Consider the following 15,473-nt stretch of genomic DNA (forward strand, 5'->3'; position numbering starts at 1 on the left):
ACATAGAGTCCATTCCAAGACACCATGAGGGTTTTTAGGCGATATTTATAATTAGTCTGAATTATTTTGAATAAAAGAACATCTGAGCCACAATGATTAGATTATTTTTAAAAAATTGACTAAGAAAGTACTCATATATTTGAATTCCTTTGAATATTTTAGAAACATTTTGAAAGTAACTGTACAGAAATATCTTAATTTAGAATAATTGTGAAACCTCTGTGTGATTATTTCACAATTACAAATATTTACAAAAAATGGTAAACCTGGCCAAATGGTAAAATTAGTTTATTGCCCCCATAAAAGTAAGCCCTATTGTTGCATCTGTATATTTTTAGATTTCACTGCTGGGCACTGGCGGATCCTTTGTGGTGGGCCATTGTTGCATGGCTCCCAACCATACTTTGCAAGGATGTGTGAATTGCTATCTTCCCAGCCCACTGAACCATTTACAAAAAATGGTAGAAAATGGTAGAAAATGGTAAATAATGGTAGAATGCTGTTATCATTATTTAGAAACCATTAGAAGTATCAAATTCCACAAGATGAATATTTCCAAAATTTTAGAGGAACAGGGAAATATTTATAAAGTTGAAACGGTGTTACAAATATTTCTGAAGTATCAAATGTCCTAGACATATAATTACAAAACTTTAAAATCAATTCTAAACATTGGCCACAAACATCCGCATGGTGTCTTGGAATGGACTCTACATAATAATGTAGATTTTCAAAGCGGTGTTGAATGTGCATAATGTTTTCGATGATGCTGATAGTGTTTTGAAATTAGACCTCATGAATTAATCGTAAATTTGAAAAGGACAACGTTCCAAACAGAATGTAAGATTTTTTTCACTTACATGCTTAGCGTGTGTACTTTGCACATCATATGAGAGTAAAAGATGACGTGCGAGAGAGCTTTAGGTGTTAAACCTATGCACATGATTATATTTATCGACAGAAGTGGTTCCCTTAGTTAAAAAGAGATTCGGCATATTACAGTCTACACTGCCGAAAAAGCATTGTGTTTCGTAATGAGTACTGTAAATGTTGGACAAAAAAGTCTCCAGGCTAGGCAGACGCACTTTTATGTCAATGAGAATTAGTTTTTCTAGGTAGTAATTGTTGGGCATTCGGTGTGTGAAGAATTTAGAGGAATACGGTTATGCCTATGTTTGGTATTCCCCAAACTCAATTGTTTCAAACGTGCTTCAATCATCTCTTCTTTTAACAGCGTTTAAAGGACATCTTATTTCAGACTTTCCTTGGCGCAATTAATAATGTCGAAAAAAGTAAACGTGCTAAGAAGACACAACGCTCATACACACAATTCACATCTACTTATGATGAGAACGAGTACCTTAAAACCCCGAACGAACGACGAAGAACTACTATCATCAAACTACGAATTAGCTGTCATAAAACTCCGTGTTGAATGTTCAGGAAGGCACATCCACAGACCTATGGAGCAAATAATTTGTCAGTTTTGTAAAATGAATAGAATTTAAGATAAATTATACTTTATCTATAAGTGTAGTTTATATATCTGATTATAGAAATATTCTTTTTAGTCATATTGTAGGAAAGTTTCCTCACTTTAAATCTTTGTCTAGTGTTTTTCTTGATATGCGTATCGTCACACTATATTATACAAACACATCTCAGGCTACATGTACATTCACAATTTCACACCATCACTGAAAGACGGGAAGAAGCCGAACAAGTGAATTTACTATTATATTACATCTGTATCTCGACGAAGAAAAAGGTATTTTATCAAGAACGCATATTCCACATAACATGTCTATTGTCGCAGTAATTACCTCCATGAAAAATGGATGAATAGTTTTTGGTGTGTGTGTGTGTGTATGTGTATGTCTGTATATATGTGACTGTGCGTTTCCGCATATTTGTGGACAGCAAACTTTAGAACCTCGGTGGATTTTAATGATATTCGGTATGTGATAATGTTATGTTTGGTATGTTGGAAAGACGAAGGTCAGGGTCAGGGTCAATTTTGGTCCAATTTCGGCCACAATCCCAGATGGCGGACCTGTGACCAGGTCAATGATAATTAGTTTATTTTCCCTTATAATTCGTATTTACCTGTTATTTTGTCATAAAAAAAACGTTTAAATGAACGTTTTTAGTCTATTTCTATTTGTCTTTTGCGATTATTTTCTGAAATGAATGTATTTTTGAAAATTCAATGTGCTCGATATATGACAGCTGAGCTCAACTGGTATCTTAAGAAAGACGTCACTGATGTTGCTATAGGCAACACAAGTCGCAACAAACATAAGTACGTCATATTGCGTCATAATAGCGTGTTATGTTATGTCATCTTATTTTAATGTTATGTTCATATTATCCTCTGAAAATTTGGTTGCCATATGAAGCACCGGTCCAGAAAAAAACCACCGGTCTGAATAGGGTTAATGAGGAAAATCTACATTTACAGTGTTTTCCATTATAGGACTCAGATACGTGTAACATATGTAGTTTGTGGCAGGTGGAAGATTAGCAGATTCCAATTATGCAAATAAGTCCATGATTTACATAATTAATGTGAAAGTGTCCAAATCCATAAGTATATGTAGTAAATGACTGAATTGTCAACATTGAGACTTTGAGACCTGTGTAAGTTGCCTAAGGTTCACATAATCAAGCGTAAATTATGCAGATGTGAAAGTCATTAACGTAATCAAAATATTTTATTGAGGTATGAGGTCTCCCAACTCTAGTTCAGGGAATTAATCAATATGCTAACGTCGTTCATTCCTTTCAGGACACAGGTGTTCAGAGGTGACAGGCTGAACTCTCACCAATAATTTTCGATGAAATAATGTTCTCAACTACACCACATTCGTTGTGCTACCTGGACTACGAAGCTGTCAATATGCTAGACATACAGACATACTAGACTCACAGAATAAGATATTGAAGGAGATTGTGTCTAAATGGGTGTATTAACAAACGGTAAATATTTGATATTTGTCTTAGTATGGCATGTAAATCAATAGTAACGAAGAATTTGTGCCTGTCGGGGTGTCTGTCATGGTAGCACCAGCTTGTAGAGCCGACAGCAATAGTCGTAAATATTAAATAAAACACGTGTGCAATAAACAGGTGTATTCAGCAACTAAACTTGACAAGCTCTTACGTACTTTTTGAAAGGTTAGCGTAGATGTTCCCTCCCTCCTTGCGTAGGTTGACGTCTTCATCCGTAAGATTTGTCTGCAAGTTGCTGAAAAACAAAATGCTATTTGCACTGCGTCACAAACCGCCTGATCTTTCCATATAAGGGCAAAGACAACATCACAACATCGCTTCTTCAGACTAATCGCGAGATCATTTTGTCATATTCATGCATATCTCTAAGAATTTCGGGCTGCTCCAACATTGTCAGAAAGCAGAAATGTACGAACAAGCACAGCCGGTCCGGTTCCCTGTCTCAGGGCCCGGCAACAGTCAAACCAGCGGGCCGCCGTCAAAATCACCTGCTGTCCATCAGAGTGGTGTGCGGCGTGGCCGACATGACGAGGGCGCTCCCGTTAAGACGGAAGGAGGGCTAGATACATCTTCAGACACGTATGAAGAAGCCGAGACAGTGAAATCAGCAGTTCGAGAGGCCCGGCTGCAGCGTGCAGAGACAGGGGAAGAATCACCCAATGAGGGAGCTGATGACAGTAGCAACAGGCGTTATGTCAACTTACCTGACACAGCTTGTTCAACTGAAGGTACATTACACTATTCTTGTAGCTTGTTTTCGTGTTTTGAATGCCGTTTGAGAGTTTTTCAAGCTAGGTAAATTTAAATTGAGTGTATCGCAACTAAGTGTGTCTTTAGTATCTAGTTTTTGACACATGCAATTGCATATACAGTTAAGTTGAACGAAGTGTTAACGATTAGATTATGGCTATGATTCATTGTGTTTTCTTGCCGGGACTTGGACTGATTCTAAATTAAAATCAACGCGGCCCACAAAATAGCTCGGCGGCCGCTGAGAGTATCTTGCAGCCCCGCCCGAAAATCCCGAAAGTGCCCGTAATCTTCTAGGTAGGGGTCTGTAGGATATGTCTGAGGTATAATTGTACCTGTCATATGTGGCAATATTCACCTCGCCTGTTTCACTGACATATGTCACATTGGAGGCAACTTGACACAAAAAGTAACATGTGTTTCACAAAAATATGTGTTCCACGAAAGCCAGTGTACATTCGAATCAATTGTGTTGTTTAGAGAGGTGTTTGTGTTGTTCTCTAATAGAAGTTAGAAAATTCTGCCATTTTTTCCAGACAGCACGTATCCTGGTGGAACAAATGGCCGCCGTGCTCTTCGTGACTTCGTTCGGTCCTACCGTGGCTGCATCGTGGGCGTTACTGCTGCGGTGGCAACCTTGATCATCGTGGTACTCGTCGTGATGGTGGTCAAATATAGAGAGGTATTTGGTTCTGTACAATGCTAAAACAATTAATTCTAGGTGTTAAAATCTCACCCATGACCGAAGTAAAGTGAAATGCACGACAAAAAGGGCAAAAGGGTTTCATACATGTAACTCTCGTTATCTGCTGCGAAATGATGTTAGATACTAACAATGCAGAAAAGCATAGGAAGTGGTGTGTTTTTGATGAAGGTTGTGTTTGAGACCGTGCGTTGTGGATATCCATGCGCGTTGAAAGTAAATCGGTTCTCTTACAGTCCACATTTACCTCTTTGGTGCTGTGTAAGCGCGTCGTGGATGATTAAAAAACCGCATTCACTTTGGTAGAAAGCTTAAACCATATGGAACTTTGATGGATTGCAATGATAATAAGTATATGTAGGTGATGGGAAGACACCGGTCAAGAAAAAGGCTGTAAGAAAAAATACTTGAGAAAAAAATTCTTAACTCGAGGATGAAAAAATCTAAAGATAAGAAAATGGCATTTCTGGTAGTGTAATGATACTGTAACATAAACTTGTGCAGGTACGTGGCAGCAAGGGTCTTGAATATACAAAGTAGTGTATTCGGCAACTAAACTTGACGAGCTCTCACGTACTTTTGAAAGGTTAACTTGGATTTGTCTGCCTTCTTGCGTAGGTTGACGTTTTCAACCTGAAAATCTGTCTGTCAGCTGCTGAAAAACAAAATGCTATTTGCACTGCGTCACAGCCCGCTTGTCTTTCCATATAAGGGCAAAGACAACATCGCTTCTTCAGACTAATCGCGATATCATTTTGTTATATTCATGCAGATCTCTAAGAGATTCGGGATTTTCCAACGTTGTTTCCATTATAACACACAAATGTATGTAATATACAGTTTGGAGAAGGTGGAAGTTTCCAAATCGTTAATAGTTGAATTTGAAGAATTAATGTAAAAGTGCCATACTTAGTCTAAGTACATGTAGTAACAGATTAGACTGTCGACATTGTGACCTGTATTAGTTAGTCAAAGGTACACATAAAAAATATATATTATGCACATGTGTAAATCATTTGGTTAATCAGAATATTTCATAAAGATAAGAGGTTTCCGAACTCACTTGTTCTTTTCACTTTTTGAAATAAATTATCCATTCGTTTTATGTTTTCAACGTTACATTATTTAATTCAATTCATATAGTATTAATTGAAATTGCACACATGTATGACTGTCTTTGCGAACATGCTGACAGATCTCAGAACTAAGAGCCTACGGTCTTTCCTTTATGTAATTACCTGCATGTATGCAGGTATGGTTTTGATGCTGGTGGAAACTTTTCGGTAGCCGGGGATGTAGGGCGCTGTATCTCGTGAACGGATGGTGCAAGCACGACGATTTTTGGTACGTGGGTTGGGGGTGGTAGCCTGACACTCAGGTGTGATTTTGGGCCTCCTGGCGCTTGACCTTGACATTGAAGGTGGCATTTTTGGTGTTTTTGGGGCACTTTTGGCGCTGTGTGTCCGGAACGATACGCGCGATTGCGACGATTTTTGGTGCATGGGTGGGGGGTTGTTGCCTGTTGCCTAGGATTGACTTTGGGCCTTGTCGCGTTTGAACTTGACCCGGCAGGTCGAATTTTGTGTCCGGGAGGGGTGTTTCCGGAGTTATATCTTCTGAACGGCTGGTGCTGGCGCGATGATATTTGGCACATGTGTCGGCGGTGGCTGAATAATGCTCAATTTTGATTTTGGCGCCCTTGGTGCTTGAACTTGACATTTTAGGTTACCTTTTGTGCGGGCACGGGGCGTGCGCTGTATCTCCGGAACGCAAGGTGCCATTGTGTTGCCATTTGGTACGTGAGTTGTTTGTGGTGTCCTGGTGGTCAGGTTTGATTTTGGGCCTCCTAGTGCTTGAACTTGATACTGTATAGGTTGACCCTGTTTTAGTGTGGTTGGGGCATCCTCCCAATATCTGCTTGGTTTTAAAAACAGATTATGGTTGGGTGTAGAACCATCATCTGGCCTGGGCCACCTTCAATGTATCAGGTTACTTAGTGGCACTGACAGTTTTCCAGATGACGGGAGTGTGCCAGATTATATATCTGTTGGTCAGGTATAATTGGAGTTTGCTTATTACTCTTTGTGGTGTTTCTAGAGCTGTATAGTACTGAGTTTTAAGTTCCGGTACAAGTTCCTTTACCCTGTTGGCAATCATGGTTGAACTTGAACTTAAACAGAAGAAGATGCAATTTTCTAATGTGGAGGAGAACTGTATAGAGTGTGGGCATAAGAGAAAGGTATGTGTATGATTTGTCCTGTGTTTCTTTTTGTTTCTTTGGTAATGCCATTTCCATACTGTATACAGGTAATTTGTTGTTTTGGGCTAGTCATATTCGCTTGGTTTTTGGGCCTGCTTAATCTATGGTACAGGCAGGGTTAAGTGGTGGAGGCTTAGCTTTGTTCTGTTTTAAATTCAGTATCGTTTGTTGCATTTTGTCGCGGCAAATATATGATGAAATTCCCCTTCTAAGCAACTGCTCATTGGTTTGTGGGGATGTTTGCTGGGTGTTTGCTTTGACTACAACAGCTTCTGAACTTTTCAAAGCTTCCATTGCCAGCAGCTTGCCATCTATAAATGGGATTGACAAGGACATTTTTCATAGTAAATTATGCTGTTAAATTTGGCTTAGATACTACAGGAGATTTAGGTTTGGGTTGGATGGATTGAATGAAAATATCATACCACCCTGGGGACTAACTGTTGCTGCTGCATGGGGGCTACCACTATTCATGTTGTCTAATGTCTATGGAACTACAGATAAAAGTATCATTGGTCAAATTATGCGAGTAACATTCCGATGTCAAGTGAATAACACCCCAGAAATAAATCTTTAATGAATATCATTGGAAGAACACAAACCAAGGAGACTTAGCAGCTGCATTAGGTCAGTACATTGAAATAGGAAGATATTAGTATATCATGTGACAGAGTAACTACATGTGCATGGGCCATCTGAGACAAAAAAAGGTAGCGTCTCAACAACTTCAAAGTACTGTGGTTGGTTACATACTTAAGAAATCCAAAATAAGTAATGTTCATCCCTGTCCAAACTTACAAATTCAGAAAATGGAATTTCAGAGTCAGACTTTTGCATGGTGCACAACCAACACAGTAAAAAGCTCATTTTTCCAACCACGTACCACAGACAAAAAGGCAAAAATACACAATAGGTCTACAGAAACCCAATACATTTCATGCAGGCCTGAGGTCTACGAACTCTTGTTAAAGATATTTTCCATTGTGAAATCATTTAGGAAACATCTCAACTGTCTGGCACTGTAGACATCTTGAAACGCAACATGGATGACATATCCGACACTTTGGACGACCTGAAACGCAACATGGATGGCTTGTCCCAACTGTCTGACACTGTTGACGACATGAAACGCAACACGAGAAACCGATCAGCAGTCTTGGAGGCATGTCCTCGGGAGCCAAGTAAGATATTTCTTATTCTTTAGTCCATTTGAAAAAAAAAATCGTAAATGGCAGTGGTCTTTTTTAAAGCTGCACTGACGTATACACTATACTATTGAACATACAAATTCGAAAACATACACTACTGGTAGGCAGAAGATCAATGAAAGGAATTGACATTTGCATAATGTTTTAATCTTGAGCTGTCAGCTTTTTCTTCTACTAAGAGCACAATTTTCCCCAGTATCTTGTCCCGATGGTTACCAACTGTGGCGTGGAATCTGCTACAAGGCCTACTTTAAGGACCAAAATCAACCTGTTATGTTTTCACTCCCTACACAGTGACAGGAGGTGTTTACATCCGTTGGGGAAGGACCAGCTGTCCTATGAGTGCTAAGACTGTCTACAGTGGTAAGATGTGCATGCTTATCTTCAAGAAAGGAAAAAAAACAGCTCCGGAAGCCACTGTGATAATGATGTTACATAGTTTCCGACACAGAAAAAAGACACACAACCAGAAAAGTGTATAAAAAGACAAGTCAAAGGCAAACAACCGATTGAAGCAAGGGGTTATAGAGGGTATCGAGAGCAAAGAGTCTCATATTGGAGTGGAAAGTGCACGAAAGCATCACAAGAAAGTAGCGTTGTGTTTTCTGGCTGTCATTAATTAATTACCTTCGCCAAGAAGGTTATGTTTTCGGAAGCGTCTGTATGTGTGCATGTATATGTATAGATGACCAGCATCATTGTAAAACGCATGGATGGATTGTGGTGATATTTTGTGTTTAGGTCTGAAGTCTTGATGACACCTGGAAGAAAGTCGATTAAATTTTGAACCTCCTAGCGCTGTTTTAGTTACTGTAGCGGAGAGTTCTCGTGTACTGGACATGCTGTGGTCGTGATTTTTGAGTGATAGGTAGCCCTTGGAGCAGAAAGTCAGTGGTGTAGGTTTTGGCTCCCCTAGTGGCTTTTTTGAAACTGCATGAGCAGGTATACCTTCAGAAGAGAATTACTCAATAAGGGGTTGATGGATCGTCATGATTTTTGGTATGTAGATAGCTTATCTCTTGATACTTAAACGACGAAGACGTCTATCCTCCCCAGGTGTGGCAGGCGGTACTCACGGGTACGGGCAGTCCGGCGGCGGGACCAACTACCTGTGTCTGCCGAAGAACCCGCAGTGGGGAAAATACCAAGATGGGTTCCAAGGACACTCTGCGTGGATATACGGCGCTGAGTACCATATAACGGCCGACGTCCCGTTCGGAGACCGGTCCTTGCACGACCATAACGTGGTGTGTTCCGTCTGCCACACCTGTCACAACAGCGTGCTGATGATCCCCGCCCGCAAAACCTGCCCCCCGGGCTGGTACCTCGAGTACGACGGGTACCTGATGGCGGAATTCCGCGACCACGCTGGCTCCAAGGAGTTCGTCTGCATGGATAAGCAACCTCAAGCGGCACAGGGCGGCCACACCAACCAGGACGGAGCGCTCTTCTTCCCCACGGAAGCCCACTGTGGGTCCCTGCCATGTCCGGCCTACGCGCAGGGGAGGGAGCTCACTTGCGTGGTCTGCGTCAAGTAAAACCGAGTCTAAAAAGTTTTCGTTTCACTCCATATTTTCCTTTGACCCCTTTTCCACTAGAGGCTGCGACCGCTCCGCAACCACTGAGAGACCAAAGATTTCACAAATCGCTCAACGAATTTCACAAGGAACGATTATTTTCACATTTTGGTGTGTTTTGTTGTCTTTCAAGTTTTACTACTTTTACATCTTGCATCATATTCCAATACATATAAAATCAAGTGTCACACAAATCCAATTTTGGTCGCTGTACGGTTGCCCAACGATCGTCGTCTAGAGGAAAGGGGCCCTCAGTTTCCATAACGATAACCGTTCAACATACTCTGCCATCAATATTTGAGACAACATGCCATTATTCATCACCAAATTACATTCAAAAACCGTTAAGGGAAGCTAAAACAGCAAAGAACCATGTGAAACGAAAGCCTTAGGGCGCGGTCACATAGGTCGTGCGGTCGTCGTACGATCGGAATCTTCGGGAATTTGGAAGACAGCCATGTACGTGTCCTGTAAAGTTCAACTGTCTTGGTACACAAAAGGCTGTTTTGGATCCTTGTCGGTAGTTGGTTCTGTCACAGCCTGCTTAGACCCCCCTCACATTATATACGATCTTCGGACGTACTTCGCGATCGCAGGAAGGTCGGCTGATTTTAAGATCTTAAGATGGTCTTGCGTATTTTTCGCCCCAAAACTGTTCCCCTCACATATAAGCGAGGCTCGTGCGATCGACGGTGAATAAATCTATGATAATGAACCTCCCATGACCTCTTGCACGCGGACAAGATAACACAAAATGTTCCTCAAAAAAGGCAAGAGATCAATAATTGTTGCTTATTTTGTTGTCGGAATCTTTTATCCAATGAATGGAATGCGCGGGAATAACAGAAATGACACAAGAAAGGAAAGTGTGTCACAAAGCCAGCCTACATACTACCACAGGGGCCACAATGTTAGAATTACCCTCACATTCCCAGCAATTCAATATTTGTAAACAAACGGAAGTCGGACGAACGTTGCCCGAACGTTGCCCGACTGACGGGCGTTCGCCATCCGATTTGCGCTCGATGATTAATAACTATGTCTGTGCTCGCCTATCGGTCTTCAATCGTTGGATTGACGCAAGACTATTGACCGATACCCTTGCGAGGTACGCACGATCTGCGACTCGGTAACGAGCTCTGCGATCTCAGAGATCTCCTGCGACTTATGTCGCTTATGTTAAGAACATGTTTCGCTGCACCGCGACCATCGTACGACCCCTGAAATCGCTGGCGATCCCTAAAAATCGCAAGATGATCGTGAGAACACCGGACGTCTTACTCACGAAAATGTCATTTAGAGCTCGTAGACTAGTCTTCCGATCGATTTTCGCCTAATGTGAGGGGGGTATTAAAAATCCTATGTCGTCAAAATCGTACGACGATCGCGCGACCTATGTGACCGCGCCCTTCCTTAAAATTTCTTTCTAACCCTTTGCTTAGCTCTAGCTCCTTTATGTGATGCTTTACTGTGTCAAGTCGAGCTCCGCCTACATGTCATACAAAGTTTGATTGGTGTGTTAGGGGATAGAGGGATTCGGTTTTATTAGCACCTTATATTACATATACTGCACTTGTTGGTAGTGTTGTTTAAGTTAGGATCATTACTAACATGAGATTATCGCAAGGATATTACACTGATGTTGGTTATCGCAAGGATATTACACTGATGTTGGTTATCGCAAGGATATTACAATGATGTTGGTTATCGCAAGGATATTACAATGATGTTGGTTATCGCAAGGATATTACAATGATGTTGGTTATCACAAGGATATTACAATGATGTTGGTTATCACAAGGATATTACACTGATGTTGGTTATCACAAGGATATTATACTGATGTTGGTTATCTCAAGGATATTACAATGATGTTGGTTATCACAAGGATATTACACTGATGTTGGTTATCACAAGGATATTACACTGATGTTGGTTATCACAAGGATATTACACTGATGTTGGTTATCACAAGGATATTACACTGATGTTGGTTATCGCAAGGATATTACAATGATGTTGGTTATCGCAAGGATATTACACTGATGTTGGTTATCGCAAGGATATTACACTGATGTTGGTTATCACAAGGATATTACACTGATGTTGGTTATCGCAAGGATATTACACTGATGTTGGTTATCGCAAGGATATTACACTGATGTTGGTTATCACAAGGATATTACACTGATGTTGGTTATCGCAAGGATATTACACTGATGTTGGTTATCACAAGGATATTACAATGATGTTGGTTATCGCGAGGATATTACACTGATGTTGGTTATCACAAGGATATTACACTGATGTTGGTTTTTGCAAGGATATTACAATGATGTTGGTTATCGCAAGGATATTACAATAATGTTGGTTATCACAAGGATATTACACTGATGTTGGTTATCTGCAAGGATATTACACTGATGTTGGTTATCACAAGGATATTACAATGATGTTGGTTATCGCGAGGATATTACACTGATGTTGGTTATCGACAAGGATATTACAATGATGTTGGTTATCGCCAAGGATATTACACTGATGTTGGTTATCGCAAGGATATTACACTGATGTTGGTTATCGCAAGGATATTACACTGATGTTGGTTATCGCAAGGATATTACACTGATGTTGGTTATCGCAAGGATATTACACTGATGTTGGTTATCGCAAGGATATTACACTGATGTTGGTTATCGCAAGGATATTACACTGATGTTGGTTATCACAAGGATATTACACTGATGTTGGTTATCACAAGGATATTACACTGATGTTGGTTATCGCAAGGATATTACACTGATGTTGGTTATCGCAAGGATATTACACTGATGTTGGTTATCACAAGGATATTACACTGATGTTGGTTATCGCAAGGATATTACACTGATGTTGGTTATCACAAGGATATTACACTGATGTTGGTTATCGCAAGGATATTACAATGATGTTGGTTATCGCAAGGATATTACAATGATGTTGGTTATCACAAAGATATTACACTGATGTTGGTTATCGCAAGGATATTACACTGATGTTGGTTATCACAAGGATATTACAATGATGTTGGTTATCGCGAGGATATTACACTGATGTTGGTTATCGCGAGGATATTACACTGATGTTGGTTATCACAAGGATATTACACTGATGTTGGTTATCACAAGGATATTACACTGATGTTGGTTATCACAAGGATATACACTGATGTTGGTTATCACAAGGATATTACACTGATGTTGGTTATCGCGAGGATATTACACTGATGTTGGTGTATAATCATGGGGCTTTTTGACCGTTTTATCAGAATTTGTCGCTAAGTATTACATGACATTAAGAATGGTAATAAGTTGAATGTTGAAAGGTTTCAACTAACATAAAATTTTATAAGACATATTACGATTTTTACCACGGTGCATAGTAACGCGTAAGTTTACTGGTAATGTTTTTGATAAGTTTACAAGTTTAGTGTAAAACTACTTTTTCTTTGCAAAGGTGTACTATTCCTGTTGATGCTTTTGGTGACTTCGAATAAAATTTTCCACTACGGTTAACAACGTGTCAGAGTTTTGCTTCATTGAAAAGGCATAAACGGCCGGTATTACCACTGTACCATGAAACCATTAACAGAAGGTAACTTTTGTGCCGTTGAATCTTAGCCTAAGCACGCTCAAAAACCAAAACATAGATTGAGCACTGACTTCTTGATATCGGCGTTGACTGGGCTGTCTGAAACAATTATTTTTTTTAGACTGGCTTGATTCTTGATATCTGATACTTTTTAATTGGCTTCATTCAACACAGGCTTACCTGGTCGGTCTCTTCGAGGACACCAACCTGTGCGCCATCCACGCCAAGCGTGTCACCATCATGCCCAAGGACATCCAGCTCGCACGCCGCATCCGAGGGGAGCGCGCCTAATGAGGATCGGAACAAGATCGAGAACCCCGGCCCTTTTCGGCGCCACTTACATATCCCAGAAAGATCTACATCTTTCACGTTTCTTGCAAAATTTGAATCATAAACCCTGTTAACTCGTTTGCCCCCCTCCCCCTCAGACAGCAAAGAATAATTGCGCCAGTGTCTGCTTTGCCTTTATATCGGGGAAAAATGCAAATTATCGGATTGTCTAGTCCAAGGCGCGGACGTGGTAGAACCTCTCACGGTAAGCTCTCGCTATTGGTTCGCTGTCGGAAGGTGTGAATCCAGGGGCGGTGTATAAATTGTTTGGGCAGAGCAATTTGTCTCTTCATTCATTCATTCCTTTGGCCGTTTGACTCTAATCAATCGACTTCATTCTACAACATGTCTGGACGTGGTAAAGGACGTGGTAAAGGAGGCAAGGCACACACAAACCAATTACCCGATAGGGGATTAGTCAGTACTTGGCACTTGTGAAATGGTAGTTTCCCAGCACCACACACAAGAAGCAAGCAATAAAAGAAAACGAAAAGGAAACACATTTTAATCATGCGTTTCTGACGGCGAAAACACAACGTTAACTATCCACATGTTCATTCGCTCTCTCCGACTACACGTACATATCATGTAGATGTATATCAGCTAGCAGTAAACCGCACACTGGTAAGGAAGCGATATTGTGGTTATCTCTGGTATGATATAGTGACCGGTCTTACTCACAAACGTCATGCTCAAGGTTGTCTGTCAGGAAATATACAATAGATACAAATTTGTCTAAGCAGATGAAGTGTGCGTGTTTTTGTTTTGGTGTGTGTGTGTGTGGGGGGGGGGGGGGGGGTATTTCTTTACTTTTCTGGGGAATAGCTGTATGTAAAGCTAAACGTGGTGATCATGATACAGTTCTTTCGAGAGGATGTGGGTGGCCCTGAAAAGGGCCGGGGTTTAAATCTCTCCGTCTGGATCTTACTGAGCCTTGCTGGTCTTCTTGGGCAGAAGCACGGCGTGGATGTTGGGGAGAACGCCGCCCTGTGCAATGGTGACGCCGGACAATAGCTTGTTCAACTCCTCGTCGTTGCGGACGGCCAGTTGAAGGTGACGGGGAATGATCCTGGTCTTTTTGTTGTCGCGGGCAGCGTTACCGGCCAGCTCGAGGATCTCGGCCGTCAGGTACTCGAGCACCGCCGCCAAGTACACCGGGGCGCCGGCACCCACGCGCTGGGCATAGTTTCCCTTGCGCAAGAAGCGATGGACACGGCCAACCGGGAACTGCAGCCCCGCTCGGGAAGAACGGCTCTCCACCATCAGTAGCCGCGAGATCCAGACCGCCGTGCGACTCCTGCTACCGGGCGAGCTGGCCAAGCACGCCGTCAGCGAGGGCACCAAGGCCGTCACCAAGTACACCAGCTCCAAGTAGACCTACTGCACAAGCTATAACCCCGGCCTTTTTAAGGCCACCCACATCCTCACAAAAGAGCTATACTGAGTCACGCTTTCCATGACCCAACACGCGCACACATATCACTAACCTGTGGTCGGTACTATCGCCGTTAAAAACACACCAAGAAGTCACACCAACGAGTCGTGTGTATGTATCGGCTGCCACGAACATCAACAAGAAGAAAACAAAGAAGGTATATTATGACGCAATAAATCTGGAACACATGACGGTTGCAATGCAGTGTACGTCCCTTTTGACGTTCTTTAGAACAATGCCATCAAACGGCGTTGTCTTTCTCTGCAACGTAAACACACAATGCCTCAGGTTTACGTGTAGCCAAACTTTTGGGTGCAATTTGGGTAGCTTTGCTTAGTTTTGTTGATGAATCAAAATCCCCGATGGCGAACATAGAAAGTATGATTTGGATAATCAGGCGACAAGGTCGCATTACACCAAAAACGAACATAGAAGGCATGATTTGGGTCATCAGGCGACAAGGTCGCGTTGCCCTCTTCGCGGACGAATTTAACGTCTTCTGCCAAGCCGCAAAATTCAACACAACCGAACAAACATCGGCATCCAAATAAAACACTCTCAAAGCTAA

General features: G+C 41.4%; 1 protein-coding gene across 1 annotated transcript; it reads right to left on the reverse strand.

Annotated features, from left to right (window-relative positions):
• Positions 1 to 14,347: 14,347 nt before the first annotated feature.
• On the reverse strand, positions 14,348 to 15,032 carry LOC118423898 (late histone H2A.L3-like). The gene has a single exon (XM_035832214.1). It carries the CDS (start codon positions 14,731 to 14,733, stop codon positions 14,395 to 14,397), a length of 339 nt encoding a protein of 112 aa, XP_035688107.1. The 5' UTR covers positions 14,734 to 15,032; the 3' UTR covers positions 14,348 to 14,394.
• Positions 15,033 to 15,473: the final 441 nt, after the last annotated feature.

Source organism: Branchiostoma floridae, chromosome 10 (assembly GCF_000003815.2).
Source record: "Branchiostoma floridae strain S238N-H82 chromosome 10, Bfl_VNyyK, whole genome shotgun sequence".
Lineage (NCBI taxonomy): Eukaryota > Metazoa > Chordata > Leptocardii > Amphioxiformes > Branchiostomatidae > Branchiostoma > Branchiostoma floridae.

Coding starts and splice junctions, on each gene's coding strand:
- LOC118423898 (XM_035832214.1), bottom strand. CDS start 14,733: ATGGTGGAGAGCCGTTCTTCCCGAGCGGGGCTGCAGTTCCCGGTTGGC.